The sequence below is a fragment of the Alosa pseudoharengus genome, unplaced genomic scaffold (genome assembly GCF_046254945.1).
Source record: "Alosa pseudoharengus isolate Yale_2024_CS ecotype anadromous, Long Island Sound unplaced genomic scaffold, YU_APseudo_1.1 YU_APseudo_1.1_scf_2, whole genome shotgun sequence".
Classification (NCBI taxonomy): Eukaryota; Metazoa; Chordata; class Actinopteri; order Clupeiformes; family Clupeidae; genus Alosa; species Alosa pseudoharengus.
This window is the reverse complement of record NW_027468663.1, coordinates 24,305,256-24,322,249: the sequence shown is the minus strand read 5'-3', so window position 1 is coordinate 24,322,249 and position 16,994 is coordinate 24,305,256. Positions and strand designations below refer to the sequence as shown.

Genomic DNA, 16,994 nt, shown 5'->3' with positions numbered 1-16,994 from the left:
CAAGTTTCGTGTACCCCGGTCTTTCAGTGTCCCGGGAATCCTTGTTGGTGTACGGTCACTAAATGTACAGATAAATTATTTTATTGTAAGGCCCCCCATGAACGAAAGTTCACAAAACTTGGCATGCATTCGGAGGGTGTCATAATGATCCTACACTTTCAATTTCGTGCAGTTTTGACCATGTCAGCCAGAGATATTGTGATGAAAACACCTAATTTTTTGCTTTTTAATTTTTAACTAGGTGGCGCTATACATGAAATAAGTGGTAATGGGATGGGTTGACATGGCCCCTTGAGATCAACATACAAAAAAAAGGTGGACCTCCTAGGCCCTACGGTTCTCAAGATATTCACAGAAAACTGTCTCCGGCCACCTACAGGCCAGTTGGTGTATAGTAACATAAATTAATTTATTGTGTGGCCCCCCATGAACGGAATTCCACGAAACTTGGCATGCATTCAGAGGGTGTCATAATGATCCTACACTTCCAATTTCGTGCAGTTTTGACTATGTTAGGTCACAGATACCTGCGATTACAACACCTCATTTTTCCTTTTTTGTGTTTAACTAGGTGGCGCTATACATGAAATGAGTGGTTATGGAATGGGTTGACATGGCCCCTTGAGATCAACATAAAAAAAAAAAGGTCCTCCTAAACCTTACGGTTCTTGAGATATTTACAGAAAACTGTGTCTGCCCTACCCTCCTTTCGGGGGGTGCAGTCCAGCGGGGGGGCTACAGATCAAAACGAAAAACGATGGTTCCATGCTATCCATATGGGGTTACATGCCCACCAAGTTTCGTCTACCCCGGTCTTTCAGTGTCCCGGGAATCATTGACGGAAATTTGGACATGCGAAAAAAAAAAAAAAATCTCACTAAACCTATATGACCGCCGCTTCGCTGCGCGGCGGTCATAATAAATAGTAGCTGTAGGCCTACTGCAAACTGCTTTTCACTCTTGTGAACGCTTACAGTACAATGTCAAAATGCACCAACAGCATGTTACATAAAGATACTTTTTACTGTGATTCGGCAAATGGACAAAAATATGAAGCTGTCTTTGCCTTTGTGTAATGGAACTGGAGAGTTTTGAAGTCTTAAATAATTTGTTTACATGAAGCACATGATGATATGCCGATTAAAACGCATTCCACTCAGCTAGCTAGGTGGCTACCAGGCTCATAATTCACTATGTGTGGACACAGTGCGCTTAAAGTGACAGTGCCCCATTTATAAATGAGTTAAACAGCATCAAATTAGTAGTATTTCTTAAGAAATGTATATTTTAAAGGTCCAGTATGTAGGAAATAATGGAAAATAAACTGTAACCATTCCAAAAATGATCACCATATGTTGTCAGAGAGTAAGGAAACACGATGAATTGAAGTAATGGCTTATTTGACAACATTACTCTAACCCGTAAAACCCCGTAAAACCCATGAAAAAAATGAGTTACGGTGCGGAATCTCTTGGAATTTTCGTTTATGTTTTGAACGATTAATTCTAGAATAGCGTATTAATAATGGGCTAGCGCGTCCTCCTATTTGGGTTGCCAAATTAGCAAAGGCCAACTGTCAACAGCTGTCAGTTGTAGTCATGAACGCCTACGAGAGGCAGGCACATTTCCAAAATTAAAACAAGAAACAAATTAAGTGGACATCGGAGGAGCTTCCTGAAATGGTGACGTCTTCGTCAAACGAAGAATATCAAGACGCAGAGCTGGCCATATTTCTCCACAACAGGTAGCCTAGGCTAAACTTCATCTGCATCGCTAACTTCAGCTAAATATGTTACGTTGGTTAGAGAGGTATTTGTTGTTTTCACTGTTTCCGTAATGTGTAGCTCATGGTTGGAGAAACGTTAAAGCAGCTGCAGGTCAACTAACGTTAGCTAAAGTCTTCATTGTATCTGGCAACCCAGAAGAGGCTCGCGTCTGGTAGTCTTGAGAACGTTCACCAGTGTTTTGATTTTGGCCTACAGAACGTTCGGTAACAATCCTACAAATCGCACCTTTAAAACAAAATTACTGTGTCATTATTATCAGTTAAGTAACAGTGTTTTACTTTAACCTTTGTGATTACTCATTAAAATTGTGATTTATGTTGTATTTAATATGCCCTTTCGGAAGTTTTAGTCTTTAAGGAGAAACATACTTTTTAATTGCAATTAATCTAGATTAATTAATTTCAAAATATGAGATTGATTAGTTATTTTTTTAATCGTTAGACAGCCCTAACTTTAACTGACAAAAACAGGTTCACCAGAATTCTGGCCTTTGGCTCCCGGATTAATAGCTATTTTTAGCTAACACAGTATTTCCTCATCATTGTTACTTCAATCAAAAAAAAAAGTTTCCATTAAGGCAGCTGATCAGTCACTCAACATGTTTGCATCAAGATGGCTATGAAGCAACCGGTGCTCTTCATGTTTTGGTATGACCAACATACCTTTGAAAATATAAAAATGCCTTTGTGATTATTATGACCGCCGCGCAGCGAAGCGGCGGTCATATAGGTTTAGTCAGATTTTTTTTTTTTCCTTCTTTTTAGCATGTCCAAATTTCCGTCAATGATTCCCGGGACACTGAAAGACCGGGGTAGACGAAACTTGGTGGGCATGTAACCCCATATGGATAGCATGGAACCATCGTTTTTCGTTTTGATCTGTAGCCCCCCCGCTGGACTGCACCCCCCGAAAGGAGGGTAGGGCAGACACAGTTTTCTGTGAATATCTCGAGAACCGTAAGGTGTAGGAGGACCATTTTTTTTGTATGTTGATCTCAAGGGGCCATGTCAACCCATTCCATAACCACTCATTTCATGTATAGCGCCACCTAGTTAAACACAAAAAAGTAAAAATGAGGTGTTGTAATCGCAGGTATCTGTGACCTAACATAGTCAAAACTGCACGAAATTGGAAGTGTAGGATCATTATGACACCCTCTGAATGCACGCCAAGTTTCGTGGAATTCCGTTCATGGGGGGCCACACAATAAATTAATTTATGTTACTATACACCAACTGGCCTGTAGGTGGCCGGAGACAGTTTTCTGTGAATATCTCGAGAACCGTAGGGCCTAGGAGGTCCACCTTTTTTTTACATGTTGGTCTTAAGGGGGCATGTCAACACATCCCATTACCACTTATTTCATGTATAGCGTTGTATAGTGACCGTACACCAACAAGGATTCCCGGGACACTGAAAGACCGGGGTACACGAAACTTGGTGGGCATGTAACCCCACATGGATAGCATGGAACCGTCATTTTTCGTTTTGATCTGTAGCCCCCCCGCTGTACTGGACCCCCCGAAAGGAGGGTAGGGCAGACACAGTTTTCTGTGAATATCTTGAGAACCGTAGGGCCTAGGATGACCAATTTTTTCCGTATGTTTGCCTCCAGGGGTAATGTTAACCCATTCCATGTGCACACATGTGCATAAACAGATACACACGCACACACATACATTCACAGTAATCATACGTATGACACATACTCACACAGTAGACATATGTACGCATGCATGCACATGCACAAACACACACACACACACACACCCACACACATAAACATAAACGTGTACACGCACACATGCACACAATTCAAGAATTTCTTCTTTTTCAAGAATTATGAACAGGCAAGATGGGGGTGGGGTTGTATAAAATGAATTTTACATGTGAAATCTATGAACTAATCAGGGCCGTAGTCACCATAGACATTGAGGGGGACGTGTCCCCCCTAATATTCAAATATGACCAAAATGTCCCCCCCCCAATATTCGGACATAGAAAAATAAAGAAAGAATAAAGCGCTATACTAGGCCTACAGGAAACCAAAACGTATCTGAAATGTAATCAAACGTAAATAACGCACAAATTAGTGACCTATGGTTCCAGAGCAGCCTACACCCCTGAGTGGTTTGTCCTGGTGATTTTCCGTTTTTCGTTAGTGGCGTGCGCTATCAAAAGCTTCCATTTACTGCACCCTACGGCGGTGAGGTAGGGCTGTCAACAATATCGCAAAAGCTACCGGTACAATTTTCACAAAACTTCTTGGAAAGGTGTAGCACAGGCTAAGGAAATCCCATACATGTTTGGAGCCGATCAGACTGAAAGGGAACATTTTCCATATTGTAGCCCATTCTCGCAATGATAGCGAAAGTGAAACGTTTTATTTTAAATTATGAATTTGTGCAAGCCTGTGTCATTTCTTTCACGTCTTTCAACATAAATAATGAATTCATATGCTAGTAGTAATGCCAGAAATTACCGTGTATACAGTAGGCCTCTTAGAAATTATTATTTAGATGCGCACTCAATCGCGCATCCATGCAGGCAAAACGTGATCAAATGTGGCGACGTTTACAATACGTGATAGCCTACAGTTAATGTGAATCGCGGACAATAACCAAAGAAAGGAATTTGCACCTCCATTCACCAATTAAAGGCTGTAGTAGGCCTAGTGTTTCTACATGTTGGCACAAAACGTAATTTCTGTCAGAAGCCAGTCTATAATGCATACAGGGGTAACATGAGGTGAGTCAGACAGAAGAGGGGCCTGTCTTAGTAGCCTATTCCTGAATCCTGTCCCTTTCAAACTACGTTAAAATTGTGTGATTAGCCGCCAGCATAATAAAATCTAAATTAAAAGACAAAATCTTATTAGGCTCCAAACCTATGAGTCTAAGGCTTCAGGTGTAAGTAATAAGTCAAAGAAGCACATTCTGTGTAATATAGAGGTTATCATAAGATATTTAGGATGGACCAGTGAAGTTGCTTCTTCTCCACCCTTCTCTTTTCACAAAACTCACGGGGGGGGGGGGGGGGGGGTCTGTGTCCGTCAAAAGTTTGGAATAACCTAATTGACTGACCTAACTAACGATGGTAGGAAATTTATTGAACTTCTGTTTGGGGGTCCCTCAGACCCCACCTCAGATTTGGTCCCCCCCAATGTTGACATCATGACTACGGCCTTGGAACTAATCATGTTTTGGTACTTGTTGTCTAGCAGATACCAGTGAGAATTGAGTGTGGCTAATGCAATTTAGTGAGACAGTTAAAATCATATAGGCCTTTCAGCGTGATTTATTTTTGTGGACAAAATGTGCTGGACTGGGCGGCGGTCATATTTTGTACCGCTTTGCGGTACATCTAGTTTTGTCAGATCTACTACTGAGTATACTTATAATTACAGGACCTACTTTAATAGATGAAACTGTTGGCTCCCACATTTATACAGCTATATAACACCAGATGTGATATGCCCAAGAATTGCTTCTTTTTACTTGCTTCATAAAGTTCACAAGAACTTGGAGAACCCACCAGGAAGGCCAGTCATAAGTGGCAATTGGTCAGCGACTGAACCGGCATCCAAGTTTGTTGATTTTCATATTAAGCAATTTGTAATAGACTTGCCCTCGTTTATCCAAGACAACACATTTGTGTTAAATAAGATCAAAGAAATAAAAAAACATTGGTGCTGCCTTTCTAGTGACATGGACATGGATGTTGAGTTACTATATACGAACATTGATCACAAAGAAGGATTAAAGGCATTGTCACATTACTTGGAGAAGAGACCACCAGAACAGATGCCCCCAGCAGTTTATCTTAAAACTAACAGAATGGACTCTAAAATGAACTCTAACAGAAACTAAAAATGTTTTCCTATTCCAAAATAAATTCTTTAAACACATGAAAGGTACAGCAATTGGAGCTTGTTTTGCACCAAATTATTCAAATTTGTTTGTGGGTCTCTGGGAGGAAACATTTGTCTATATGAAGTCTAAATGAATTTGTCAATAAGATTTTGTGGTGGGGTATTGACGACGTCCTTCTTATATGGTCTGGGTCACAGCAAGAGCTGTTACAGTTTCATGCATATCTTAACAACACTAATCCTAATTTGAAGCTGAGTCTAGAGTTCTCATTAACAAAGATCCATTTTCTAGATCTGGAGATATCAAAAGATGACAAAGGTGAATTGCACACGTTCATGTTTAGAAAACCCAGTGATCGGAATACCATACTGAGAGCAGAAAGCTACCACCCACCTAATAGAGAATATCCCTTTTGGCCAATTTCAAAGGATTAAACGCATGTGACTCTGAAGATGTTTTTTATCAAAATGCTCAGGACATGATTCAAAGGTTTAAGAAAAGAAGGTATAAACACAAGACCTTAGATACAGCCTACAGTAGAGTTAAAGAAATTAGTAGAGAACAATTGTTGTTTCAGAAACAGAGGCGACAACAAGAGCCAAACCAAGTCTGTTTTGTTACACAGTACAGTAGTTAAGCCAATAAGATAAAGCAAATAATCAAGAAGATTTGGGACATAATGAAAAGTGATACCGTCTTGAGAGATGCACTGCCGGAGATACCCACTATCACCTTCAAACGAGCCCCTACTATAAAAGATAGTCTTGTGAAAAGATATATGCCTCCTGTACAGAACAAAACCTGGCTAGGCAAAAGAAGAGGTAACTATAAGTGTAGAATCTGTAATCACTGTAACAATATGATCAGGACCAATATTTTTACAGATGTGACATCAAATCGTGAATACAGTATACTCATTACTCATTTATTAATTGCAATACCTCATTTGTTGTCTATAGACTTGGATGTCCTTGTGGCTGTTTTTATATTGGAAGAACCAAGCGTAAGCTTAAAGAAAGATTAGCAGAGCACAAATATGCTATTAGAACAAGCAACCACCAATACCCTATGGCTCTACATTACAAAGCGGGACAAAAATAATAATAAACATCAGTTATATATAGTTGCATATTTAAAGAAACTTAAACTTACCGAGGTGAGCAATGATAGTTACTAGCAGGGAGGACATGATGAGGGTCACTGATGTGAACCTGCTCAGTGACGAGTTGACGAGTGGAAAATGTCATGGCTGCTATGCATGCTTTTCAACGAGAAGTTCAGGGCGGGCTGAAAGGGTGTCGGTTTGGTTTTGAGATTGGTGGGGACATCAGCCCCCCACCCCCAATTAATTTACAATTCATCAGTATTTTCAGTGTAATTTTACTACCTTTATGTTTGAGCTCCTATATTGCTCAGGTGTCTATTATGATATTGAAAAATTCCCCAATCAGAACAATGTTTTTGTGAAGTTCCTGTCTTTATCCGTCCTGTCTTTAAGATCCAGGCTTAGCAAACGTGAAAAGGACACAAACACTATATACAATGTTGTGGGTGGAAAGGTGGAAATTCTGCCAATGACAGACGAGTTTGGAAAAATTGTGTACAGAAGAGAGAATGTTGGTTGGAACGTCTGTCTGTGTCTGGATGTAGTGGTGAGTGGAAATCTGTGTGTGTGTGTGTGTGTGTGTCAGTGAGTGCAAGAGTCAGAGTGTGTCCAAAAGAGTCAGATAACGAAGTGAGGCCTGTACCCAGTCCAGGTGTAGCCTGTCCCAAATAAGAACCCTGCAGTCCCCCCAAAGTCGGTGCATAGGCCTGCACATAGAGAGCAGGGGGAGCACAGGGTCGGCAAAGCTTCATTTGGAGAGTAAGACCCTTATTAGTCCCATCAGCAGCAGGTTTTTGAAATGCTAGATGTGTGCAACAAAATATGGGTGATTCTGTATTGGGGGGCAGCTGCGGCCTACTGGTTAGCGCTTCGGACGTGTAACCGGAGGGTTACTGGTTCGAACCCCGACCAGTAGGCACGGCTGAAGTGCCCTTGAGCAAGGCACCTAACCCCTCACTGCTCCCCGAGCGCCGCTGTTGTTGCAGGCAGCTCACTGCACCGGGATTAGTGTGTGCTTCACCTCACTGTGTGTTCACTGTGTGCTGAGTGTGTTTCACTAATTCACGGACTGGGATAAATGCAGAGACCAAATTTCGCTCACGGGATTAAAAGAGTATATATACTTATACTTATTTAGTTTACTTTGCATAGTGACAATAACACAATGTTTACATTTACATGCACAGATACGTGCAGATTTTAAATCTTCCATAAATGTTTGTGGGTTCTGAATTGTGGGTGTTCCAAGTACGCAGAGGATACATGCATGCATCCTCAAAAATTCTTAGAATTAAGGACTCAGTACTTGATAGAATTTTAAAGCACCCTTGACATTGGAACAGTGCTTGGCGAGATTCGGTGACATAACGTCCTTGAAAAAGCGACTTTGAGAAACGGTGATGGTCTCGTGGAGAAGTAGCCAGCATGACTGACGAGTTGGACTAAATTAGCATAGAAGATTCCCCAGCCACATATACCAGAGCCATATACCGCCTTTACTTTGATGAGAATATCTTGATATATTTGAATCGCAAGATCTCGCAAGATATCGTGGCCCACGAGATTCTCGTCACATCCCTAATTGTGAGACAATCATTTGGGTCATTCCATTTTAAATCTTAAGTTTGTTTATTTGAATGTTTGAAATAAATCTTACCATCTAAAGTTTCTTTTTCTGGAAGCAGTCATTGATAGAATATTGTTGTTGTTCGATGAATATCACATATGTCCAGTTACTTTTCAGGAAATAAAAAAGTGTTGCTTCAAAATAATTCCACATAGTGTGATCAATATTGGCACAGTGTCTTTATAATAATTTATTTGCTTGTGTCATTGTATTATTTACATTTTACCTAAATTAAGTTTAAACAGACTTACTCATTTTTTTGACCAGCAAAGGTGGAAATATGTGTTTTGTCCATCAAGGATTAAAATAGCCACATTGCATTACATTATTGTTTGTCTGTGTATGCGCTCAGTTTAAAAAAAACAAAAAACATATTCTTGGATCTAGAATCATTTACTGAGTGTCGGGAAGTGTCCATGGTGCTGAAAGAACCCTTTAGAAAACAAAATAAACTAAAGAGTTACATGGAAGAGAAATGTACATTACCAAATCATAACCTCCACAGGTATTGCAAATGCTGCAAAACTATTGCTCATTTCAAAGTATCAAACAGCTGTAGACCTGGACAATGACAAACACAGCAAGACAACAGGAAACCCACATCACCTCTGGTGCTCAGGCCCCTGACTAACAGGTCAAACACATTTACATTTATTAATTTATCAGACACTTTTCATCCAAAGTGACTTACATATGTCTGTTACAAGAGATTACATTGTCCCCGGAGCAACTTGAGGTTAAATGCCTTGCTCAAGGACACAATGGTGGAAGCCGTGAATTGAACCCACAACCTTTCAGGTTACTGTATGCTACACACCAGCTCTCCACCGAGTGCTTGTTCACTTCACTTCAGCTAACTGCAAGACTAAACAAAAATAGAGCTAATTTGAACAGTATGCTTTAGTTGTCGTCTCTACATACATTGCCCACACAACTAAAGCATAATATGGTACTGTCTGCAATGTTTCAATTACAAACATATGCCATTAAATCACAAAGATGGGGGGGGCAGAATCCAATGAGTCAGTAGCCACTGAATAGGCCTAACCAAAAGGCCTGTGTGTTCACAAGTGTATGTTATAGAGAAAATGATAACCCATTGACCCGTTGTCGTAATACAATATAGTTTGAATCAGTTTTAACTTGATTGCAGCAACCAGAGAGTATCCTACAAAGAAGACTAATGCAGCCATTCATAGCCATAGCCATAAGGAGTTAACTTTTGAACCTTGTGCTCCCCACCCCACCATACAGCAAGCCCACAGGCCAGCTCAGACAGTGATGGAAACATTTGTGGTCATGAGTAGAAAGTTCAGAGACAGGCGGCATGTTTTAGATTGTATCTTTGTGACATACAAAAACAAAACAAACAGGAAGCCCATAATCACCACTAAGGTTCAGGCTGCTGCTCTTCCAAACTGCACACATGCACACTGTCCTTTAACATTTTCTATAGAATATACAATCTACATATAAGCAATTTAAGTGCATAACTTGACTAATAATCATTCTCATGGATATCTGTTTGGCGTAGAAAGAAATGTGAAGTTCTAAGGGCCTACACTTTCTCTTTTATATATCTCTTTTGTATATATGAAACTGAAAAGCAACACTTGTCAAAGAGCACTTTGCATGAGCTTTCTTGCAAAACCTACAAATGTTTCCATCTGCCTCGTACACAGATATATAAATAGCATGTGTGATGCTGCAGAAGTAGTTGTAGTATTGTTGTGATCAGTGGAAACATAATCAGCATTGCAGCTGCTTTGTTTGGTGTTAAACTTTTTGTAACATTACTGACACAAAACATGAACTTCAGAAACAGTTACAAGATTTATTTGTGAATAAAAAGCAATACAGTAAACCAGACAGCTAATCATGGATGGACACAGATAGGCCTGGCAAAAGCAGATAAATTATACAGTTTGATGACACAGAAAATACCTCCTATATTCTTCTTTGAAGATGAAGTTAGTCGCTAAAGATGCTCTTTCACTTTGTTAGCGTATTGTGTAAGGTGTGGGAGGTGTCATCAAGGAACCCCAGGAGTTTTGCATCCTGTCCTTCACCATCTCCTCCAGCTTGGATCACACTGGAGAAGATACTCTCCTCGTATTGTTCAGCTACAACCTTGAGCTCCATTCAGACTGTAAGTGACAACCAACAAGAGGCCCTGTAGTGTTGATGTAATACAGCAATGTTTCATTTTTAATTTTCAATTTGATGTTTATACGTGATGAGTTCGGACCTCTGAATAGGTACTGAAGTCAGAGTTTTGGGTTTGATTTATTGTTCTCTTGGGTTTTGCTTTGTGTGCTCTGGCTGGCATATCCAATGAAGCATAACACAACTCTTTGTCTTCATCCTGAAATGATAACACAGGTAGGTAATACAGTATATCAATAACCACTCAATGCCACTAGTTACTGTAAAATACTTCTCCATTGCTTGAGGTCTCACTCTTGAAATTGGTGGCTAAACCTATGTGCATAGTATAAAGTATATACAGTATACTCTTTTGATCCTGTGAGGGAAATTTGGTCTCTGCATTTATCCCAATCTGTGAACAAGTGAAACACACAGCGAGATGAAGCACACACTAATCCCGATGCAGTGAGCTGCCTGCTACAGCGGCGCTCAGGGAACAGTGAGGGGTTAGGTGCCTTGCTCAAGGGCTGTTCCTACTGGTCGGGGTTTGAACCAGCAACCCTCTGGTTACAAGTCCGAAGCGCTAACCAGTAGGCGGCTGCTGCCTCCTAAATCGGGTATACACAGCATTGTCATAGTTTCTTAAAATGTAATGTTTGTAATGTAATGTTGATCAACTAGGGATGAATTTAGAGGGCCAATCATTTGTCAAGACTGAGGGATTATCCTTTCTCCTGTCACAACAAATTACTGTTTTGGTCTCAACAGACATCCATGCAGATGACATTGAAGTATACAGTTCTGTTGTGTAACTGTCTATCTGCACTGCAAGAGACAACTTGATGACTGCACTTTCATTCAGAATAGCAATGAATTTTTTTTTTTCTCATTGCTTGTAATTCTATGCATTGTATCAACTCTCAGGTTATTGCCTGACATCGAAGTCTGAGACATTGCTCATATTTGTATTAGGTTTCTCACAAACTTGATGAGCAATAAGGTACCTGTTTTCCTGTCTGACTGACTCTCCTCTTCGAGTGCTCCCCAGGTTCCACTGGTGCTGTAGATGTTGAATAATATCAGCTTTATAGTGTAGTAAGGCTAGTACGAAGTTATGCCACATGGCAATAAATGTAAATTGCAGTGGTGCTCTACAAGGATTTAGGAGATCTTGAGTCATACCTGTCTTACAGCGGCAGAGGCAGTACACACAGGTGGAGGAGATGAGGGCAGAGAGTAGAGTACACATGGGACACAAGATGACCAGCAGTGACCAGCACTGACCACCATCAGGGGGAGGAGGACGGGTAGGTGCAGGGGAAGAAGCAGCATCTGTTCAAATAAATCAGCAGTGATGTACACATGATGGCACAGAAATTTGGTCACAAAATAACACAAAAAGAAGACTACATCAGCTTTGATCATATCTTTGTGACTCTAGCATAATGTACCAGATAATGTTAATAAAGAGTGAGAGAGAATCTATCCATATTTCTTTTGACTGGTTCAACATGATAGGTCTTATTGACGATGTTGTAACGTTACTTTTTATACAACAGTTAGGTCTGGTCGAGCTATTTATTCATTTTTGATTGGACGAGAGGCATTCTATGAGTCTGTAATTTGGCCTCGTACCTATGGCCGAATTACAGCCGTGGCGATATCCTTTGCCATCCCCACTGCCACTCGTGCCATATTGCATAATGGTATTTATATGCCATTATATAATGCAATATGCATAAAAAAAAAATTGCCTGAAGAAGACCCAGCAGGGTCGAAACGTTGCTTGTTGTACATTAAATATATGGGAGTTAAAAGCAGTGTTGCGGACATTATATATTTTTTCATTTGAGTAAGAAGGCTAAGTGAATGTTTTGCAACAGGCTGCTGAACGAGCAGTAAGTAGGCTAAACTATTTTCTAATTTAGCCTAGGTGGGAATCTGAAACAGCAACATCTGTCATCAAACTCTCCAGCTACATCAACGTTTTGTAATATATGCTACCATGATAACCATTTTGTGTCGTCAAATTAGGACCAACAAATTAAATAATATTTAACTCGGTGAAAATAAGTTTCATGTGTTCACTTCAAATCATTAGACAGCTCACTGCATAACTTCACCGAGACATGACACTAAGTTATGATAATTTTTGCACATGACTGACGTGTTTCATATTATTAACCCCCAAAACGGAATAAAGTGTTAGTGGGACATGCCAGTTTGTTGTAGTCAGTTAGGTTTTGGTATGTGAGGCAAAGATGAACCTATTTTGTTGTTTTGAGGCTTGCATATGCCCATGTTAAATTGTGATGGCACCAGTTAACATGGGCGTATATTTCTCACTTATGTTAACCTGTGTTAACTTTGACTAACAGTTCAATATATACATAGAAATCTGGCATTGATTTCAGCGGCTCGTAGTGTAGTGGTATAGATGATGTACAATCTAATCCAATCAACTTTCTTGTCCATGCTTGGTTCGAATACCAGCTAGATCGCTAGTTTTAATTTTTTCCATTCATTCAGTATGTGTCATATTTGTGGATAATGCTTAAACGGACATGTATTAGACATACACTGGTGATGTTTTCAGCGATGTCCGTTATGTTGTCTCACTTGAAAACACTTCGTGAAAATGTAGCCTAATATAAATCTGCACTATCGGAGGCAGAGCAGATTAAGAAGTAGGCAGGGTCTTGTTGAATATTCACTGATTTTATGCAAATATCACCAGTTAAACTGCTCACCATCTAAACTGGAACACCGGTCAAAGTGACCGGCAGAGGTTTCGTTTTCCGGACATTTTGATGATATGCCGGTCAAATATCCTATTATCCCTTCTTAATTAGTCAAACTGAGGAAAACTGGAGACAGGCTATGTAGCTTAAAGAATTACATAATCTGTATAGAATGCAACATGTTCATTAGCCTAACTTAAACATGGCTAACAAGATCTAGCCAGTATCTTTTCATGGACAGCAAGAGTCCGCTTCGTTCGTTGTTTTAAAAAGGCTACGTTGTTTGTTGCTGCTACCCACGTTATCTCAGTGGTGACTGTTTAACTTGCATAGATGTGCACAAGAATGAGCGCTCACACCACTACCCCCTAATGCTATGCCTCTTTATTTGATAACAATAAATTAAGAAATGTTTCCTATTCTGGGAAATGTTTAGTTTCTTTTTCTTTCGGCCGCGGTTCAATGATACCGTTTAATTGTGCCAGAAATTATCCGCGGACCAGTAATCGCCTCGTCGAGGAGGCCCTAACCCTGCAGATCATAGACAGAGAACGCATAAAACTACTGTATGCTTTGGGTAAATAACACTTTGCATGTCCAATGTACACGGAGAATGACAGTGTCTTGGAGCGGCCGCACCCCCCGCAACTCCACTTCCAATGTCACTGATTCCGACAGATACGCCCGACACTTCTGCTTTTTATCTGGTGGTGGTGGTGGAGTTGACCGGACATCTGAGGCTTCAGACGTTACCAATTTATCATCATCCATCGCGTCTGGCCTCTGAAAATATGTTTAAGGCTAGTCTGCCTGGGCCTGGCCATGTTTGAACCGCCTCTCATTTGTTCGTTGTTTAACATTGACGTTTTAAGCGTGCGCTTCCTATTTGAAATGCAGCATAGGTTATGCCTGTTGTTTAATAACTTTCAAACGGTAGAGCCTGTTCATTTAAAAACATAGCCAGAGGACGTATAATATAGGCTTAGGCCTACATATTAAGGCTTATTCTCAAATTCAGATTGCGTTAGGTGACGGGATTATTAGCCAATTTCAATCGGACAATTTGACCGGAGAGATTTAATTTTGTCGGACATTTCATTTTTTTTCCGGCCAATGTCCGGTAATTGCCGGACAACGGAAACCCTGGTGTTGACCTATGTGTTGTACTGTTATCCATAATGTAATGTTTACGATTTACTCTTGTTGTCCCATACAAAGTATCGTATCTGACTTCAGAGATGGTAAACAGCACATTCTAAGTAGAAAACTGATATTTTATTGCCACTTATTTTCCAGGATATCATCAGCTACCATGCCGAGCCATTTCTATAGCAATTTCCTGTGTATTAGCCGCATTGTGTATAAGCCACAGGGCAGTGTTTTATGCAAGTTAAAAGAAACAAAACCATATTAATACCATATTAACTGCCCTGTGTATTAACCTCATAGCTGAAGAGATTTTGCCACGTCCACGTAAGCCACGTCTAATAGTTGGGAAATTACAATAATCATCTCAAAATCATTTGCATCATTTGTAGTGGACAAGGCTAATTGTCTTACCTTCAAAGGACAACTTGTAGGTGATGTTTCCATAGGATTGAGAGAATTTCTGATAAATTACAGTTGCGTCAATCACTTTCGTCATAGCAACAGAACAGTAGTACAACCCCAGCTCAGACTCAGTAATGTTCTTGATTAGTAGATCATGGGACTGGCTAGTGGAGTTCCATTTGAATTGGTATTTGGAGAGTAATGGATTATCTCCATCCCAAATAAGGTATTCGGTTGAGATCACAAATGAGGGCTGCCTATAATGTGAGCAGTTTCTATACCAGTTAATCTGTGATCCAGAGCTCCAAACACAGTCACAGTAGAGAGTAATGTAATTCCCTGGCTTTACAGTTAGATCCACTTCAGTTCCTGAGACCTTCAAAGCAGATTGTATCACACCTGAGAATGACAGTGGAGAACAATTTTACTATCTGGGTTTGAATGATTTAGTTGAGTAGTATCACATCATCAAATTAATTAAAAAAAAAACCTAAAAGGAAACATAGCTTTGGACATGAACTGACAATAGACACAAAATCAACGTCTTAGCCACAATGTCAAGTTGAGTCATGTTAAATTTACGATCCCATAAGGGAAACTGGGTTGCAGCCAGGAGTTAGAAAAGACATACACGACATAAGCAAATACAACATTAAAAAAAATCCTCAAAAGATCACAGGGAACATAAATAAACATTAGTTATATATTCGTTGTACATTTTGTAATTTAACTTACCCAGTTGAGCAATGATAGTTACTACCAGGGAGGACATGATGAGAGTGACAGACCTGTTCAGTGACGAGTGGAAAATGTCATAGGTCATAGGAGTAGAAAAGGCATAGGTTTGGTTTTGACATTGGTGGGAACCCACACACACACACGGCCACACATACAGTACACCCCTTATTTACAGTAAATAAGGAAATCATACAGAACATGGTATAAATAATCTTAACACTTTGCATATTTCTTAAATGAGCCTTTATATCAAGCAAAAAAAACTATTAACATCTAATAATGTTTTTCATGCCTTTGTTTTCATGTTTCAAGTATGTTTTCATACATTAAGTGGGATTGACTGGTATCTGGCAATATACGATTCATGATGGTGGGATACTCTATGGCTTAGCAATTTACAAAAAAATATCCACTACATAAATATTTTATTATTCATGAATTGTTTTACTGACTGAAGTCTTGTCACTGATCCACTGGATGAAGAATGTGCCTTATCCTCTGCATTTGTGTCCTGAAGTAACCTGTGCTTATGTGCAGATGTCATGTAGCCCAAGTTACAAAAGCAAAGTTGATCTTATTTATTTGGGGTGGTGGTAGTTGTGGAAGAATTTTTAGCTTAAAGGTTGTATCAGCGATAGCGGGGATATTTCACTTCTGTTGATGTTCAAACAAAACAGAGAGCTAGCTCGCTACTCCCCACCCCCCTCCCTCCCGTGCAATTAAAACTCCTCTAAACACGCATCTCGTTGGTTATTGGTTGAAACACTTTATTTTGCCTTTGAGTGGGTTGCCAACCCTTGTTGGTAGCAATTGTTTTTGTGTACAGATCTCGGAGCCTAGGCTGCCTACAGAGACACGTTTTTGACGGCCTGCTTATGGGGCAGAGAGCTAGCGGATCGTTAGGAAAATTAGATGAATGTGATCATTTATGTTTGGGCCTTTTTTGGGCCTGAAATCGCTTCGCTGCGCGGCGGTCACAATAAACACTATCATCACAGGGGCTAAAAGTCTCACTACCCAGCCTTTGAGTCCTGGGAACACACCAGCAAGCCAATCCTCCCCATCCGCCTTTTGCCGCTCTTGTAGATCGTGTGCCAGTCTTTTCACATCCTCTAGACTTTCTTGACCTAGTACAGTACGCTGTGTTTGGAAAATAGGCTCCCACTTTAATGTAAAAATGTATTTTTTTGCATATTTTGCTAATATAGAGTCTAAGGAACAAGATTTGTTTTGTCTTCAAATTTTCACGATCCATCTTTAGTGTTTTTATCTGTATGTTTTGTGATGTCACGAGAGGCTGCGTTCTGGAGGGCCGCTACGTTCCCCTGAGATGGCTGCAGTCACGGACAGCTTTGGCTCCATCTGCTGGTGGAGTTGGAAACTCCACCCCTCAAGCACACGATATCCCAACACACCTGAGACCGA

The 16,994-nt window shown here is 40.2% G+C and overlaps 1 protein-coding gene across 1 annotated transcript; it reads right to left on the bottom strand.

The window, feature by feature from the left end:
• Positions 1 to 10,205: 10,205 nt before the first annotated feature.
• Positions 10,206 to 15,636, bottom strand: LOC143135137 (uncharacterized). Its single transcript, XM_076295865.1, has 6 exons — positions 15,567 to 15,636; positions 14,841 to 15,230; positions 11,722 to 11,871; positions 11,544 to 11,599; positions 10,640 to 10,756; positions 10,206 to 10,538 (listed from the first exon to the last, which is right to left on the bottom strand). Exons 1-6 carry the CDS (start codon positions 15,601 to 15,603, stop codon positions 10,515 to 10,517), a joined length of 774 nt encoding a protein of 257 aa, XP_076151980.1. The 5' UTR covers positions 15,604 to 15,636; the 3' UTR covers positions 10,206 to 10,514.
• Positions 15,637 to 16,994: the final 1,358 nt, after the last annotated feature.